Source organism: Cyprinus carpio, chromosome A25 (assembly GCF_018340385.1).
Source record: "Cyprinus carpio isolate SPL01 chromosome A25, ASM1834038v1, whole genome shotgun sequence".
Lineage (NCBI taxonomy): Eukaryota > Metazoa > Chordata > Actinopteri > Cypriniformes > Cyprinidae > Cyprinus > Cyprinus carpio.
In genome coordinates, this window is record NC_056596.1 from 1092550 (window position 1) to 1109577 (window position 17028).

Sequence of the window (17028 nt, forward strand, 5' to 3'; positions counted from 1 at the left end):
ACTGGATCTGGTTGGATACAGACTATGGTGGACCTCAGGAATACGGAATGGAATAAGAGAGAAACAGCGTAGATGCCATTCTTCTAACGATGTAGCAAGTACATCGGGTGTTATGACATGCTGGCTGAACGCCCTGAAATGTGCCGCTGAATGAAACGAACTGTGATTGAGTTTGCCTTTGATATGTCGGTCAAACGGTCTCATTGTTAATTGGTCCTTGACCAAAGAAAGCTGCCATGATCCGTCATGTCTGAAGGCTCACATACGCGAGACTAGAACCTGTCTAATATGGTCATACTTCCTGGTTCTAGTAAGAACTCTAGCTGCTGCATTTTGGACTGTATATTTGTTTATTATAGCGTGCAGAACAACCATACCCTAATAAAGCATTACAATAATCTAACCTTGAGGGTCATAAACGCATGGATTAACATTTCTGCATTTGACATTAAGAGCATAGGTCGTAATTAAGATGTATTTTTAGAGATGGAAAATGCAGTTTACAATGCTAGAAACGTGGCTTCTAAATGACAATATATATTTTTTTTATATCGACTATGCATTTCGTTTTTCAAATTGGTATGTTTCTGCAGGGTCAGCGAAGAAATATAGAGCTGAGTATCATCAGCATAACAGTGAAAGCTAACTACCGTGTTGCCTGATGATATATCCCTAAGGGTAACATTATGTAAAGCGTGAAGAGTCACGGCCTAGTACTGAGCGCCTTGAGGTACTCCATACTGCACTTTTGATCGATATGATACGCTGTTCATTCACTGCTACTGAATTGATGGTCATATGGGTCATGATTTAAACCATGCTAATGCACTTCCATTAATGCCAACAAAGTGTTCTGAGTCTATGCAAAGAATGTAGTGGTCAATAGTGTCGAACGCAGCACTAAGATCCAATAGCACTAATAGAGAGATACAACCACGATCAGATGATAAGAGTAGGTCATTTGTAACTCTAAGGAGAGCAGTCTCAGTACTATGATATGGTCTAAATCCTGACTGGAAATTCCTCACAGATGCCATTTTTCTCTAAGAATATAATTGAGTGGGATACTACCTTTTCTAGTATCTTTGAAAGAAAAAGGGAGATTTGAGATTGGTCTATAATTAACTGTAGTTCTTTGGGGTCAAGTTGTGGTTTTTTGATGAGAGGCTTAATAACAGCCAGTTTGAAGGATTTGGGGAAATATCCTAATAACAATGAGGAATTAATAATAGTCAGAAGAGGATCTATGACTTCTGGAAGGCACCTCTTTTTAGGAGCTTTAGATGGAATAGGGTCTACCACACGTTGTATACACACACACACTCCTGGGTCCCCGTGATGCTGAGTGCTGTGTGTGTGTCAGGTGTTCCTGCGGGAGCGTCTGCGGCAGCGTCTGCAGGAGCAGCTTCATCAGGAGGTGTTGAGGAGGATCGTGTGTCTGCAGAGGAGCTTCAGGACGCAGCAGGAGAGGAGACGCTTCTGCAGACAGAGACGAGCCGCTACACTCATACAGGTACAAACACTCCTACTCTTACTATCAGCAGCTTCATTTAATGTGCTATTTAATATTATTATTAGTGTGGTATAAAGTAAGCAGTTGTCCATGGGAGGATGTGCATCACTGTGATTTAACAAATGTGATGTTTAAAAAGAATATGTTTATAAAATAATAATATGCATTTTAAAATGTAAAAGTTTTAAACATATAAATTAAGTTACAAATATATATTGTAATATATCCTGTGAAATGTATGCAATGATTATTTAAAAAATAAACCTGTCTAAAATATCAAAATATACCTTTTTTTTTGTAGGTAGGTGAGTTATTTATTTATTATTATTATTATTTTTTTGTTGTTATGTTATTTGATAAAAGATTATTTTATGTTATGTTATTTTTTATTTTTTTAATTATTAAAACCCCAACCAATTGCATGTATTTAAGCAGTAAAATGAATTACTGGCAGTAAAGTAAAATTAGAGCAAAATAATACTTAATAAAAAAAATAATAACAGCCATTAAAAGCAATTCAAATAAAATAATTGTTCGGTAAAAATAATTAGAACAAAACAATGCATAATAACAAGAATACAAAATACAAAAAAGCATTAAATTAAAACACGGGGCAATTACATAAAATTAGAACAAAATAATACATAATAGAAAAAATGCCAATTTTAAATATACACTAAAAAAGTACAATAAAATAAAATAAAAAATGCACAGTACAGTAAAATCAGAACAAAATAACTCATAACAAAAATACAAAATACAATAAATCAGAAAAAAAGGTCATAAAATAAAATTCGAACAAAATAATCCATAATAATACAAATACAAATTAAAAAACATACAATAAAGCAATAAAATAAAATCAGAACACAGTATTATAAAAAAAAATAAAAATCAAATGAATAATAAAAAAGTAAATAAAAAGTAAAGGGGAACTTAACTGTCTATAGAGTCAGCCATTCATCACACATTATTTTACTCAGTAGTATGCAGTGTGTGCAGCAGCACAGTAATCAGGATGGTGTGTGTTTCTCAGCGCTGGTGGCGGGACTGTCTGACTCGATCGGACGCGGAGCTCCAGCAGGGGGCAGCACTGCGTCTGCAGGCGGCCTGGAGAGGCTTCAGAGAGCGACGGCTGTACCTGCGGCGGAGGAGAGCTGCGCTGCTCATCCAGAAGCACTGGAGGAGAGTCCTGCAGACGCGACACACAGCCGCGCGCCTCCTTCAGGCCGTCTGGAGGAGCTGCAGACAGAGACAGACCACCTGCAGGGGGCAGCAGGCCCGGCACAGGTCAGGACACTCGCATCACTGCACTGGAAGGGATGGACCTGTATCAGAAAAAGCCTGCAAGTAACCCCCCCACAGAGATGTAGACAGGAATGAGGCACTATGGTAAAGGATATAAAAATAGAAACCTTTATCTTATATTCGAAATAAAATTTTGCAAGATTTTTTTTTCCCTGTATTTTTTGATCAAATGAAATGTAGCCTTGAGCAGAAAAACATTACAAGTCTCACTGACCCCAAACTTTTGACCAGTAGTGTGTGTTTATGTGATGTATTTTTTACTGCATGTAATTGTAATGATTTATAATTAGGGGTGTTAATGAATCATTCATGATAAACAGACTAATTAAGCATATTTATAAACTATTAGTCAACTATTTAATAAAAATTAAGATTTTTTTTGTATTTTCCTGTGTAAAAAATGTAGATTAATTATTCTTTATTTTATGTTTTTAGCATAAGATTGATGTTTTTTTTATATATATATTTTTAAAAATTTGTATTTTTAGTATTTTTATTTTATATTTTTAGTATAAAAAGTACAGACCTGTTCTACTTTATTTTAGTTTTATTTATATTCATCTACTTTAGTATTAATTAGGAAAATAGTTGTGTTCAATGCAAGAAGGACATATTAAACACTACTTTTTTTCAGTTTAAAGGCAGTTCATTCATTGAATTCAGTGATGGTCATCATGCAGCGTGCAGTTTAGTTTAGTTAAATAGTATGCTGTAACACAAGAATAATTTGCAAACAAGTCAACGATATCGCTGTAAATGAAGTCTCCCCATCTAAGCACGCCAGAGGAAATCAAAACTCCATCGTTGACAGAATGGAGAAAAAACCTTGGGAGAAGCCAGGCTCAGTCGGGGGGGCCCATTTCTTTCTCTGACCAGACAAAACCAGCAGTTCAATTCCAGGCTGCAGCAAAGTCAGATTGTGCAGAAGATCATCTGGTTTCCTGTGGTCTTGTCCCCGGTGGTTCGTCTGAGACAAGGTCTTTACAGGGGATCTGTCTCTGGGCTCTAGTCCTTGGTCTCACGTGTCTTTCAGTGCTGGTAGAGGTTCTTTCTAGGTGCTGATCCACCATCTGGGCTGGATACATACTGGATCTGGTTGCTATGGTGACCTCGGAATAAGAGAGAAACAGACTAATATTAGCGTAGATGCCATTCTTCTAATGATGTAGCAAGTACATCAGGTGTTATGACATGCTGGCTGAACGCCCTGAAATGTGCCGCTGAATGAAACGAACTGTGATTGGTTGTTTGACATGTCGGTCAAACGGTCTCATTGGTGGGCCTTGACCAAAGAAAGCTGCCATGAATTCGTCAGTCTGAAGGTCTGGCTACGCGAGACTAGAACCTGTCTAATATGGTCATACTTCCTGGTTCTAGTAAGAACTCTAGCTGCTGCATTTTGGACTAACTGGAGTTTGTTTATTAAGCCGTGCAGAACACCCACCCAATACAAGCATTACAATAATCTAACCTTGAGGTCATAAACGCATGGATTAACATTTCTGCATTTGACATTAAGAGCATAGGTCGTAATTAAGATGTATTTTTGAGATGGAAAAATGCAGTTTTACAAATGCTAGAAACGTGGCTTTCAAATGAAAATATATATTTTTTTATATCGACTATGCATTTCGTTTTTCAAATTGGTATGTTTCGCAGGGCCGCGAAGAAATATAGAGCTGAGTATCATCAGCATAACAGTGAAAGCTAACACCCCCGTGTTCCCCTTGATGATATCTCCCAAGGGTCCCACTGTAAAGCGTGAAGAGTAACGGCCCTAGTACTGAGCCTTGAGGTACTCCATACTGCACTTTTGATCGATATGATACCTCTTCATTCACTGCTACGAATTGATGGCGGTCATGATTTAAACCATGCTAATGCACTTCCATTAATGCCAACAAAGTGTTCTAGTCTATGCAAAAGAATGTTGTGGTCAATAGTGGTCGAAACGCAGCACTAAGATCCAATAGCACTAATAGAGAGATACAACCACGAATCAGATGATAAGAGCAGGTCATTTGTAACTCTAAGGAGAGCAGTCTCAGTACTATGATACGGTCTAAATCCTGACTGGAAATCCTCACAGATGCCATTTTTCTCTAAGAATATAATTGTGGGGATACTACCTTTTCTAGTATCTTTGAAAGAAAAGGGAGATTTGAGATTGGTCTATAATTAACTAGTTCTTTGGGGTCAAGTTGTGGTTTTTTGATGAGAGGCTTAATAACAGCCAGTTTGAAGGATTTGGGGAAATATCCTAATAACAATGAGGAATTAATAATAGTCAGAAGAGGATCTATGACTTCTGGAAGCACCTCTTTTAGGAGATTAGATGGAATAGGGTCTAACACACGTTGTATACACACACACTCCCTGTCCCGTGATGCTGTGTGTGTGTGTCTCAGGTGTTCCTGCAGGAGCGTCTGCGGCAGCGGCTGCAGGATCAGCTTCATCAGGAGGTGTTGAGGAGGATCGTGTGTCTGCAGAGGGTGGAGAGCTTCAGGACGCAGCAGGAGACGGAGACGCTTCTGCAGACAGAGACGAGCCGCTACACACTCCTACAGGTAACAAACACTCCCTACTCCTTACTATCCAGTTGTCAGGCTTTTTTTTCATTTAACAAATTGTTTGTTTTTTTGCTATTTAATATTATTATTAGTGTGGTATAAAGTCAAGCAGTTGTCCATGGGAGGATGTGCATCCTGTGATTTAACAAATGTGATGTTTAAAACGATATGTTTATAAAAATAATAATATGCATTTTAAAATGTAAAAAGTTTTAAACATATAAATTAAGTTTACAAATATATATTGTAATATATCCTGTGAAATGTATGCAATGATTATTTAAAAAATAAACCTGTCTAAAATATCAAAATATACCTTTTTAAAAGTAGGTAAATAAGTTATTTAAAATTACAATTATTATTTAAAAAATGTTAAGCTATTAGATAACACAAGATTAAATTCTGCAATATTATTATTCCAATTATTAAAACCCCAACCAATTGCATGTATTTAAGCAGTAAAATGAATTACTGGCAGTAAAGTAAAATTAGAGCAAAATAATACTTAATAAAAAAAATAATAACAGCCATTAAAAGCAATTCAAATAAATAATTGTTCGGTAAAAATAACTTAGAACAAAAACAATGCAGTAATAACAAGAATACAAAATACAAAAAAGCATTAAATTAAAACACGGGGCAATTACATAAAATTAGAACAAAATAATACATAATAGAAAAAATGCCAATTTTAAATATACACTAAAAAAGTACAATAAAATAAAAAATGCACAGTACAGTAAAATCAGAACAAAATAACTCATAACAAAAATACAAAATACAATAAATCAGAAAAAAAGGTCATAAAATAAAATTCGAACAAAATAATCCATAAATATACAAATACAAATTTAAAAAAAAACAATTACATGTAAAAGCAATAAAATAAAATCAGAACACAGTATATACAAAAAAACAAAAAAATCAAATGAATAATAAAAAAGTAAATAAAAAGTAAAGGGGGAACTTAACTGGCTATAGAGTCAGCCATTCATCACAACATTATTTTAACTCAGTAGTATTCAGTGTGTTCACAGCAGCAATAGTTCACAGATATATCATGATGGTGTGTGTTTCTCAGCGCTGGCTGTCGGGACTGTCTGACTCGATCGGACGCGTAGCTCCAGCAGGGGCATTGCACGTGCGTCTGCAGGCGGCCATGGATGAGGATCTTCAGATAATCGACGGCTGTACCTGCGGCGGAGGAGATGCTGTGCTGCTCACCAAAACAAAGCACTGGAGGAGAGTCCTGCAGACGCGACACACAGCCGCGCGCCTCCTTCAGGCCGTCTGGAGGAGCTGCAGACAGAGACAGACCGCCTGCAGGGGGCAGCAGGCCCGGCACAGGTCAGGACACTCACATCACTGCACTGAAGGGACAGATCTGTATCAGAAAAGCCTGCAAGTAACTTCAATAGAGATGTAGACAGGAATGAGGCACTATGGTAAAGGATATAAAAATAGAAACCTTTATCTTATATTGAAATAAAATTTTGCAAGATTTTTTTTCCTGTATTTTTGATCAAATGAATGCAGCCTTGAGCAGAAAAACATTACAAGTCTCACTGACCCCAAACTTTTGACCAGTAGTGTGTGTTTATGTGATGTATTTTTGTAATTGTAATGATTTATAATTAAGGGTGTTGTTGATTAATTCATGTTAATGATAAGAATAATTAATTATGTATTATAAACTATTAGTCAACTATTTAATAAAAATTAAGATTTTTTTGTATTTTATGTGTAAAAAATAGTATTTAATTATTCTTTATTTTATGTTTTTAGCATAAAAATAATGTTTTTTTTATATATATATTTTTAAAAATTTGTATTTTAGTATTTTTTATTTTATATTTTTAGCATAAAAGTAATATAACTGTTCTACTTTATTTTAGTTTTATTTATATTCATCTACTTTTCCCACTTGATTAATGAGCTGTTTGTTGATGTTATTTTTAGTATTTTTTTTTTATATCTAGAGTCTCTCATGGATCATTTATTTGACTTCTTTTTTTAAAGATGGTATTTTATATTTGTAATATATTTTTATTTTGTATTTTTTGCATTAAAATAATCTTATGGTTATACTTTATTTGTTTAATTTGTTTCATTTATTTGAGATATATATATATCTATATATCATATATATATATATATAGATATATATATATATGTATATTTATTTGTTTTTCCCCACTTTTATTAACTACAGAAAAGTGCATTGTATATGATATATATATATTATATATATAGATTATATATATACCATATATATAGATAATATACACATATATATAGATATATATATATTATATATAATATATATATACACATATATATATGATATTAAATATATATCTATATATATATTTTTATATATATATATATATATATATATATATATATATATGTATGCACACATCAGAGGTATCAGAATATTATAAGTATATAATAAGACTATATAGAATATATAGTATTATAATATTATAAAATGTACTTTATTTTTATTTATGTATAAATCTCTTTGGTCCAAAATCTCCCTCCACATCGCTCAGACACCAGATTCGTTCTGATTGGCTGTGATTCTGCGATTGTTTTGATTGAAGAGCGTTGATATCTCATATGTTTGTGATTTGGTTTCTACTGGAACTATTTTGCTTGCCAAATCAAAAATAAACATCATAGGCGTCCACAAAGCGTCTTAATATTTCTTTGATTTACTGAGTGTGTAGTTTCTGTCCTCACAGGATGTAAAAGTGTCATAAATACATGTTGTTTTTTCCCAAGGTGCCTCATTCTGAGAGAGCAGCGACGTGGAGAGAAAAGCCTCTGTGAAACCCAGCGAAACCCAGCAGACGTCCGAGAGGAGAAGAGAGAGCGTCCATCCTCCCGAAGCGTAGACGACAGCACGATGAAGAGCCGCTCCAAACGTGAAAGCAGGAGGCAGCGGGAGCTCCAGCACGCCACCTTCAGTCTAGAGCTGCTCAAAGTCCGGTCCGCCTCAGTGGACGAGACCACGCTCTCCAGACGTCCTCCTCCGGACAGTCCAGACAGCTGCGAGCTCAAGCAGGTCCAGGAGAAGAGGGAGTCTGTGGTGGTCATAATCAGCATGCAGAAGGAGAGCCCAGTCGAGCACAGCAGCCCGGAAGCGCTGCACAAACCCCAGCCCATGGACGCTCAGGAGCTTGCTGGAGAGACCCAGGACAGAGCCGATGGATTGTCATCTGACCCTGAACCTCAAACCCACCGCAGCCTTTCTTCCAGACCCCTCCAGCTGGACTCCAGGGACTCAGAGCCCAAGAAGGAGGTTCAGAAGAAGTGTGTTTCTCAAAGCATCAGCATCAGTATGAAGGAGAAAGCCTTCTCTCCCAAACGCAGCCGGCTCACCTTCTCCAAGTGAGTTTGCGTCCACCTGACCTGCGGGAGATGTGTAGGTGTTTTAGATGGTGATCGTGTGATGGATGTGTTTTCAGGTCTGATAAAGACCTGCTGAATCAGGAGCGATCGCTGGAGAACCAACGAGAGCCGGGATTCAGAGCGATTCAAAGCAGAGAGGTGAGAAACTTGATCTGTTCAGAAGCATTTCTTCTTTTTATTTTTTAAAAGCAATAAGCTCTGTGAAGCCGTGGTTATCAATTCACTGTAAACCACGGCTTCACGGGGTTTATTGCTTTTATAAAACGGTTATTCCATATATGTAGTTAAGTTTCACAAAATAAAGCAGAGCAAATACAGTGTAATGATATTAATAAAAACAGTATTCTTCCACCAAACAATGTAGTTCCTCAGAAACAGCTGTGGTTGCAACAAAGTGGTTGCCGAGCAACACACAAACATAAACAAACGTGTACAAACAACTTCGAACGCAGCTCAGCCAATCAGAATCAAGGACCAGAACTATCCGCTTTATATTTCTTTCAAATGTATATTATTTATTTCATTGTGTTATTTCAAAAAAGTTTTTAGTATAAAAAAAGTATTTTTAATACTTTAATTACTATAATTAATTTTAATGCATTTTTACTATAAAATATTTTTTTATTTGTTACATTTGAATATTTTTATTTTTAGTAATATATAATCTGTATATTACTGTATATATAAATATATGTATATATATTATATAGTTATATCATTATTATAGTTCTATTTTAATAACTATATAACTTAAATTGCTATGCTGTAATTTTATTTTTATTTGTATTACATTTTAATATTCTATATGAACTTTTAATCTTTTTATATTAATATATATCTATATTACTGTATATCTAAAAATATTATATGTATTATTTTAAAGAAGTTTAGTATAAAACAGTATTTTTTAATACTTTAAATGATTAAAAATTTGTATAGTTATATTGTTATTATAATTACATTTAATAACTATATTACTTTAATTACTATATTATAATCAAATTTTTATTTGTATTAAATTTTTATTTTATTTTTATTTATATGTTATATGTTTTTTTTGTTTCTTTACTAGTATTGTATAGTTATATATTATTATAGTGATACTTTAATAACTATACTACTTTAATTGCTATACTATACATTTATTTATATTGCATGGTTTTATATGTACTATTTTAGATGTTTGTTTATATTTATATTTATTTTTATATTTTTTATAGGGCTGTCAAATGATTCATTATGATAAATTGCATCCAAAATAAAAGTTTGTGTTTACATAATATATATTTTATGTATATATAAGTACACATACATGCATGTATATATTTTAAAAATATGTGTGTGTGTGTGTGTGTGTGTGTGTGTATACAGTATATATAATTTATATTAATTGTAAATATAAATATTTTTTATAGAAATATAAAAAAATGTCTTAAATACATGCATGTTTGACAGCCCTAATATTTTATTTATATTACTTTATATCTAAATATTATATCTATATTCATATGCAGTTATACTGTACATATGATTTCATTTCTCTTTTAAAAATAGTATAATTTTGTATTTTTTAGTATCAAAATATTATAATAAGTTATTTTATGCACTTCTTTTTTTTTAGAGATGAGTGACTGTGATCATTTGTTTTGAGGATGAAAGGTTATATGTATAGCAGTGGAGCGATGTCTTTAGGTGCAGGGTGAGTCTGGACGCTCCTGAGCTGGTGTGTCTCAGTAGTTTTGACCTCATTATTGTGAACGATCAGGTGAGCAGAGCGGCTGGTAAAAAGAAGGCACGGCTGGCCGGGACGCGCTCTGATTTCCTGAGCCGTGCCTGCAGCACAGAGCTGGACTCTGAGCATGATGAGGAGGAGGAATACGAGTACAGACCCGTCCTCTCTCGCAGCCCGCCGCTCCCAGACTCCCCGAGCTCCCCCGACAGCCACAGCCACGCCCAGACGGTAAAACACAGAAGCGACTGCGCTCTCGCCGCAGCGGGGCTTTGCACACTGATCCGAGCGCAGATGATGCTCACTTCTGACCAGTGACTGGATCGAGAGTCCAAAGATCAGTTTAACTGAAATCTGGAGTTCTGTCATTAAATCGCCCTCATGTCGTTCCAAACCCGTAGGACTCGGGAAAAGGTCCTGTAATCAAACTCAACTCGTACAGCAGATACACCGACACGTTTTGTGTTCAGTGGGTTATTCTGGGGATTTGCAGAGATTTTTAAGACCTGCACAAATAACATGAATACCACATGAGCAGAGTAGAGGTATGTCTATGGAAACATCACAATGAGAAGAAAAAACATAATTTAATTTTCTTTATTTATTTTAAACTATTTTTTATTATATATATATATATATATATATATATATATATATATATATATATATATAATTACTAAAAATATATATTAACTAAAATAAAAAGGGGCCCGATGGGTTCTTAGAAGTACACACACACACACATTTTTATAAAATTGTATTTATATTTTTATTGTTTCTTTCACTGAAAATCACTAAAATGAAAATTAAAAAATTATATAAATAAAAACCAATTTCAAAAAATTATTAAAGGACCAGTATGGACCCTGTTATTATAATCAACTAAAGCCAAAAAACAATAAAAATATGTTTCTTAATTGACGTTAAAAAAAAAAAAAAAAAAAAAAAAAAAAATATATATATATATATATATATAATATATATCTATTATATATATATATATATTATATAGATATATATATATAATATATATATATATATATATATATATATATATATCTATATATATATATATATAAAATAAAAAATGTATTTCACAAAAAAAAATAAAAAAATCCCTAAAATGAAAATAAAAAAATTATAAAAATTAAAACTAATTAAAAAAAATTAAAGGACTTGTTGGGACTTATTATAGTATATCTTAACTTAACAATTACAAATTATTACTTAAACGTTAACTGAAATAAAATAAAAAAAAAAACAATCTTTCAATTTAAATTATTTCACTAAAAATCAGTAATGAAAAATTATGACAAAATTTTAAAATAAAAACTAATAAAACATTAATGAAAACTCTAATTGTTTCTCAGTGATACTCAAATATTACTGATGGAAGAAGATAAATGTAAAGGTGACAACTTTAGGGGGAATAAACGATGACAGAATGTGGTGTAAACTTACTTTTTAATGTCTGGTCAGTGTGCAAAAGCGCTCCTAACCCCTCTATACTGACCGCAGACCTCTTTCATAACCAAATCTGACAACTTTTCTAGATAGGACTAATCAAATAGAAGACTAATAAAACTGACTGGATGAAGCTGCCGTGTCTCGATTAACCAAAATCTGAAGACTTCCGGGTGTCTGGTCTTGAACATGAGGCTTTTTTATCGAGTTTACAAGTCAAGATGCATGCGACTACCATTAACATGGATTTCTCCATTACTCACTCATACTCTTATCTTAAATACTCTCTCATACTTTCTCTCGTTCACTTGGGTTTGGTTTCATTATGCTGTGTAGTTGTTTATTCTCCAAACAGCTTTACGTGAAACGCTCATCAGTCTGACACAAACCAGAACTTTGTTCCTGGAGATCTGATTTGGTCTGAAGTTCACAAAACATTACGTGTTCTGATTCTGGATTTGCTTCCCATCTCAAGTCGTCCCAGAAAGAGCAGAAGAGGATCCAGAAGACCGTGTCGTCAGGTGACCTTGGGAAAATGGATTCGCTCAGGAAGTCGATCTCACAAACCGATGGCAGGTCAGACGGGATTCATTCCTTCTGCTAGTTCACCAAATCAGAACTCACTCTGTTTTAGGACTGCACAGTAAATAGAAATAAAATCGATATTGTGCAGTTTGCGCAGTCAGGCTGCGATGTTAAAAAATGTTTGTTTGAGGAAAAAAAAAAATATTTCACAGTACAATAGTATTATTACAATATATTTCTTAATTAGTTTAATATATTTAATAATAATTACAATAAGATTTTTAATGAAAAAAATTGAGAATAAAGAAATTAAATAAAAAATTTGTATTGTAATTTTACAGTAAAATTAATTTACTTAATTATATTTTTTACAATTGTTAATATTTTATTTCACAGTACAATAGTATTATTACAATATATTTCTTAATTAGTTTAATATATTTAATAATAATTACAATAATATTTTAAATAAAAAAAATGTTTGTTTGAGAATAAAGAAATTGAATCAAAAAGATTAGTATTGTAATTTTACAGTAAAATTAATTAATTATAATTGTTAAAAAATTTAATATTTTATTTCACAGTACAATAGTATTATTACAATATATTTCTTTATTAGTTTAATATATTTAATAATAATTACAGTAAGATATTTAATTAAAAAATGTTTGTTTGAAAATAAATTAAAACAAAATGATTAGTATTTTTAATTTTACAGTAAAATTAATTAACTTAATTTTTAAAAATGTAAATATTTTATTTCACAGTACAATAGTATTACAATATATTTCTTAATTAGTTTAATATTTTTAACAATAATTACAATAAGATTTTTAATAAAAACTTTGCTTACTAAGATTAAATCGTAGTACTGTATGAACCCCCAATTTAAAAAAAAAAAAAAAAAGCTTTAGAGTAAAAAGTAATTTTTCTTTTTTTTTTCAAGAATTATTCTAGAATCTTTCCAAATAGAGCTATTCACTTCATCTGGTGAAACTTCCTGATTTTTCTATTTTTTTTTTTATATATACCGCAGAAAAACAAAAATATCGCAATGTCCGATTTTTCCAATATCGTGCAGACGTACTCTATTTGCTTTCATTATTCATGTTCCTGGTGTTTTTGTTAATAATAATTTATTAGTGAACACAAATTTTGGTCTTTCATCCAAACGACATTTCCCAACAGGGTCAGAGGCAAAATGCGGTTCTGGAGTAAGAGCAAACATGGCAATAAAAAGATGTCCACCAGGGGGCGCTCCGCAGATTCAGATCTCAGGAACGGTGTGTGATTTTTCACTCATTTATTTCTCATCTCCACATGAGCTTTTTCTAATAAGGTTTCTGTCTCGCACACTCTCCTCTAGGAAGCCCCGAGCAGGTCGGACTGTCTGAGCGTGGACACGACAGCAAGGAGAACCGCGAGCCCATGATGGGCATGATGTCGATGAAGAGGAGACGCAGTGTGAAGATCAGTAGTGTGTCTCTAGAATCCTCCACCTGCCAGAACGACTCGCTGCACATCCTCACTAGCACCGCTGACTATCGCAGCATGAACGACTTCCTCATGAAGAAGGTCTGCGCTTTTATTCTGCTTTTTAACTTAATGCATCATGCAGGGTTATTATCATTAACTACTTCTAAAACCATAAAAAGAAAAAAAAAAGTAAAAAAAAAATCTGTTGCTTGAAGTATCAATATCAATATAATAAAAAAAATTAACTATTAACTTTAGTTAATTGCCAAGGCAACATTTCTCATTTCCCTTTTTAGGGTGTTCACAGGTCCTTAAAAATATTTTATTTAATGTTTTTTTATTAGTAGGAGTTATTAAGTATTTATTTGTATGTATTTATTTCTTTTTTAAGATTATTTGGTTGTTCTTAAATATTTTTGGTCACATTTCCAATAAAATATCTTCAGTCTGACGGACCTAATGAAGATTTAAATATAAATATAATTTATTACAGCAATGATATTTTGTTTTCTTTTTGCATTAAACACATTTATGTATGTAATGTAATGTGTATTTCCATTACAGGTTTAGGTCTTAAATTTCATATAAGGTGGTATTAAAAAGGTCTTAAAAATTCTTAGATTTAACTTGTTCATGTCTGTGGTAACAATGTTTTAGTTTTGTTTTAGTTTATTTTATATTGTTGTTAATAATGAAATAAAATTAATAAAAACCTATATAGACATATTTTATAGATATATAGACAAAAACTAATAAAATTTACAAAAATGCATGACAAAATGACTGTAAATAAATTTAAAATGAAAACAGAATATAAAAAAACTACTTTGATTGGAATTAAAAAAATATTTTGAATATATCTGTTTATTGATTTTAAATTATAATAGTTTTTATTAAACTATTAGTTACTTTGTATTATTATTGTGTAGTTTACATTAGAATGTTTTTGTGCGACTAGAATAGTCACTATAATTTACTTAAGAAATTGTTCGTAAAAACCATTATTTGGTAAATTGTCGCAATCAGTTTACATATGAATATTTTATGTGACAATTTACGTTTTAATGTTTTTACACAACTCTAGAATTTTCACTATAATTTTAATAAAATTACAAATGATATCTGTGTAAATTGTTTGTTAAACTATTCTTGTGTGAACCGACACATTCAGTTTACATGAAAAAGTTTTATGTGACGTGTAATTTGTTTTTTATGATATTGTTTTGTGTGACGATTTTTTGAGATAATAGTTTTAAGTAATATTTTACATTTGTAAAGTTGATTTTAGTTTTGTTTTTATTGTCACTATAATTTGAAATTAACATAAGAATAGTTTTAGTACTAAATTTGTGTAAATTGTTTGATAAACCATTCTCGCATAAACTGTTAAATTTAGTTTATATATGAATGATTTTATGTGACAATTTACGAAAGAATAGTTTTACGAAAAAATTTAAGTTAGAATTTTTTTGTGCAACTGTAGAATTGTCAGAATAATTTACTTAAGAATAGTTTTACTAATGATTTCACTGTCAATTGTTTGTAAAACACATTGTTTAAATATGAATAGTTTTATGACACTTTACGAAAGAATATTTTTACTTAATAATTGACTTAAGAATGGTTGTGTATGACTGTAGAAATTTCACCATATTTAAGATTAGCTTTATATGAATGAATACTTGTAAAAATTGTTTGTAAAACCGTTTTTGTGTATAAACTCGAGAATAGTTTGCGAAATAATTTTTATATTGTTTTACAACTTACCTTTAGTATGTGTTTTGTGCAACTATAAAATTCATAGAAATTACTGTATAAGTATGAGTTTCTGTATAAATTGATATTAATATGGTTTTATGCGACAATTTATGCATCAAGACTGGAATAATGTGATGGTTTGTGTAAAAATGGTTTTATACGACAATTTACAGTATGTAAAATGTAAAAATATTTGTGCAAACAAATATCTCTACAAATTGTTCGTAAAACCATTCTTGTGCAACCTGTTCCATGCTGAATGGTTTTGTATGACTAGAATTTTTGCTATTATTTACATAAGAATAGTTTTACATCTGTGCAAAACTATTGTCACATTCAGTGTGCATAACAAAGGTTTTACACGATTTATATAAATATTGTCACAACAATTCAGTTATTACAAAACCATTACGTAAGTATGGTCTTTACAGATAAAGGTATGATTTACAGATAAATTCGTTCAGCCCGTGTTTCAAGAAAGCAAAATTCTGCTAAATGAATCACACGGTAAAATGTATTTAATGAATGAATGAATTGCCAGAATATTTAATATCTCTCATCTGACGTTTCATAGATCAGCGATCTAGAAGCTGAAGACAGTCAGAAGGACACACCAGTGGATGTGGTCTTCAAGAAGGCCCTGAAAGAGTTTCGCCTCAACATCTTCAACTCGTACTCTACTGCTCTGGCCGTGAGTTTCACAATTTAACAGTGACTTCAAAGCAACCCAGAAAACAACTTCTCACTTCCAGAATCTTGCCCTGAATGTGTCTCGCCCTCAGATGGATGATGGCAGGAGCATTCGTTATAAAGATCTCCATGCTCTATTCGAGCACATCTTAGAGAAGAACATGCGTCTGGAGCAGAGAGACTGGAGCGAGTCGCCGGTTAAAGTCTGGGTCAACACGTTTAAAGTCTTCCTCGATGAGTTCATGACTGAATACAAGCCAATGAACGGAACTATCAGTAAGGTAAAGCGTCTCTCTGGGTCCACAAACACGTATTGTCCTACACAACTCTTCTGAGACTTTGTGTTTGTTTTTCAGGCTCCCAAACCTGAGAGGAAGAAGAGGAGGAAAAAGGAATCAGACACAGTCAGTCCTCGTTTTATACTCCGTTTAGATTATTCTTGTGTAATGGGTTTGTGTAAAAGTTAGCAATAAAATGGCAAAAACAGCAAAAAATTCTAATAGAAAGAATAGTTTTACGCAACAATTTATGTAAGAATGTGTTTTTTTGCAACTGTAGAATTTTCGCTGTAATTTCCT

The 17028-nt window shown here is 32.4% G+C and overlaps 1 protein-coding gene across 1 annotated transcript; it reads left to right on the forward strand.

The window, feature by feature from the left end:
• The first annotated feature begins 1350 nt into the window (after positions 1-1350).
• LOC122135520 (unconventional myosin-IXAb-like) lies at positions 1351-16958 on the forward strand. The gene is made up of 11 exons (XM_042714972.1): positions 1351-1513; positions 2550-2803; positions 8179-8787; positions 8865-8946; positions 10574-10768; positions 12477-12577; positions 13715-13809; positions 13893-14101; positions 16335-16451; positions 16543-16731; positions 16807-16958. Exons 3-11 carry the CDS (start codon positions 8303-8305, stop codon positions 16915-16917), a joined length of 1584 nt encoding a protein of 527 aa, XP_042570906.1. The 5' UTR covers positions 1351-1513; positions 2550-2803; positions 8179-8302; the 3' UTR covers positions 16918-16958.
• Positions 16959-17028: the final 70 nt, after the last annotated feature.

What these genes read in the sequence shown, in the direction of transcription:
- LOC122135520 (XM_042714972.1), top strand. Translation starts at nt 8,303, where the DNA reads ATGAAGAGCCGCTCCAAACGTGAAAGCAGGAGGCAGCGGGAGCTCCAG. An exon ending in GCCACAGCCACGCCCAGACG is followed by an intron (nt 10,769 to 12,476) that starts GTAAAACACAGA and finishes TCCCATCTCAAG; the next exon opens with TCGTCCCAGAAAGAGCAGAA. An exon ending in AGATTCAGATCTCAGGAACG is followed by an intron (nt 13,810 to 13,892) that starts GTGTGTGATTTT and finishes ACTCTCCTCTAG; the next exon opens with GAAGCCCCGAGCAGGTCGGA.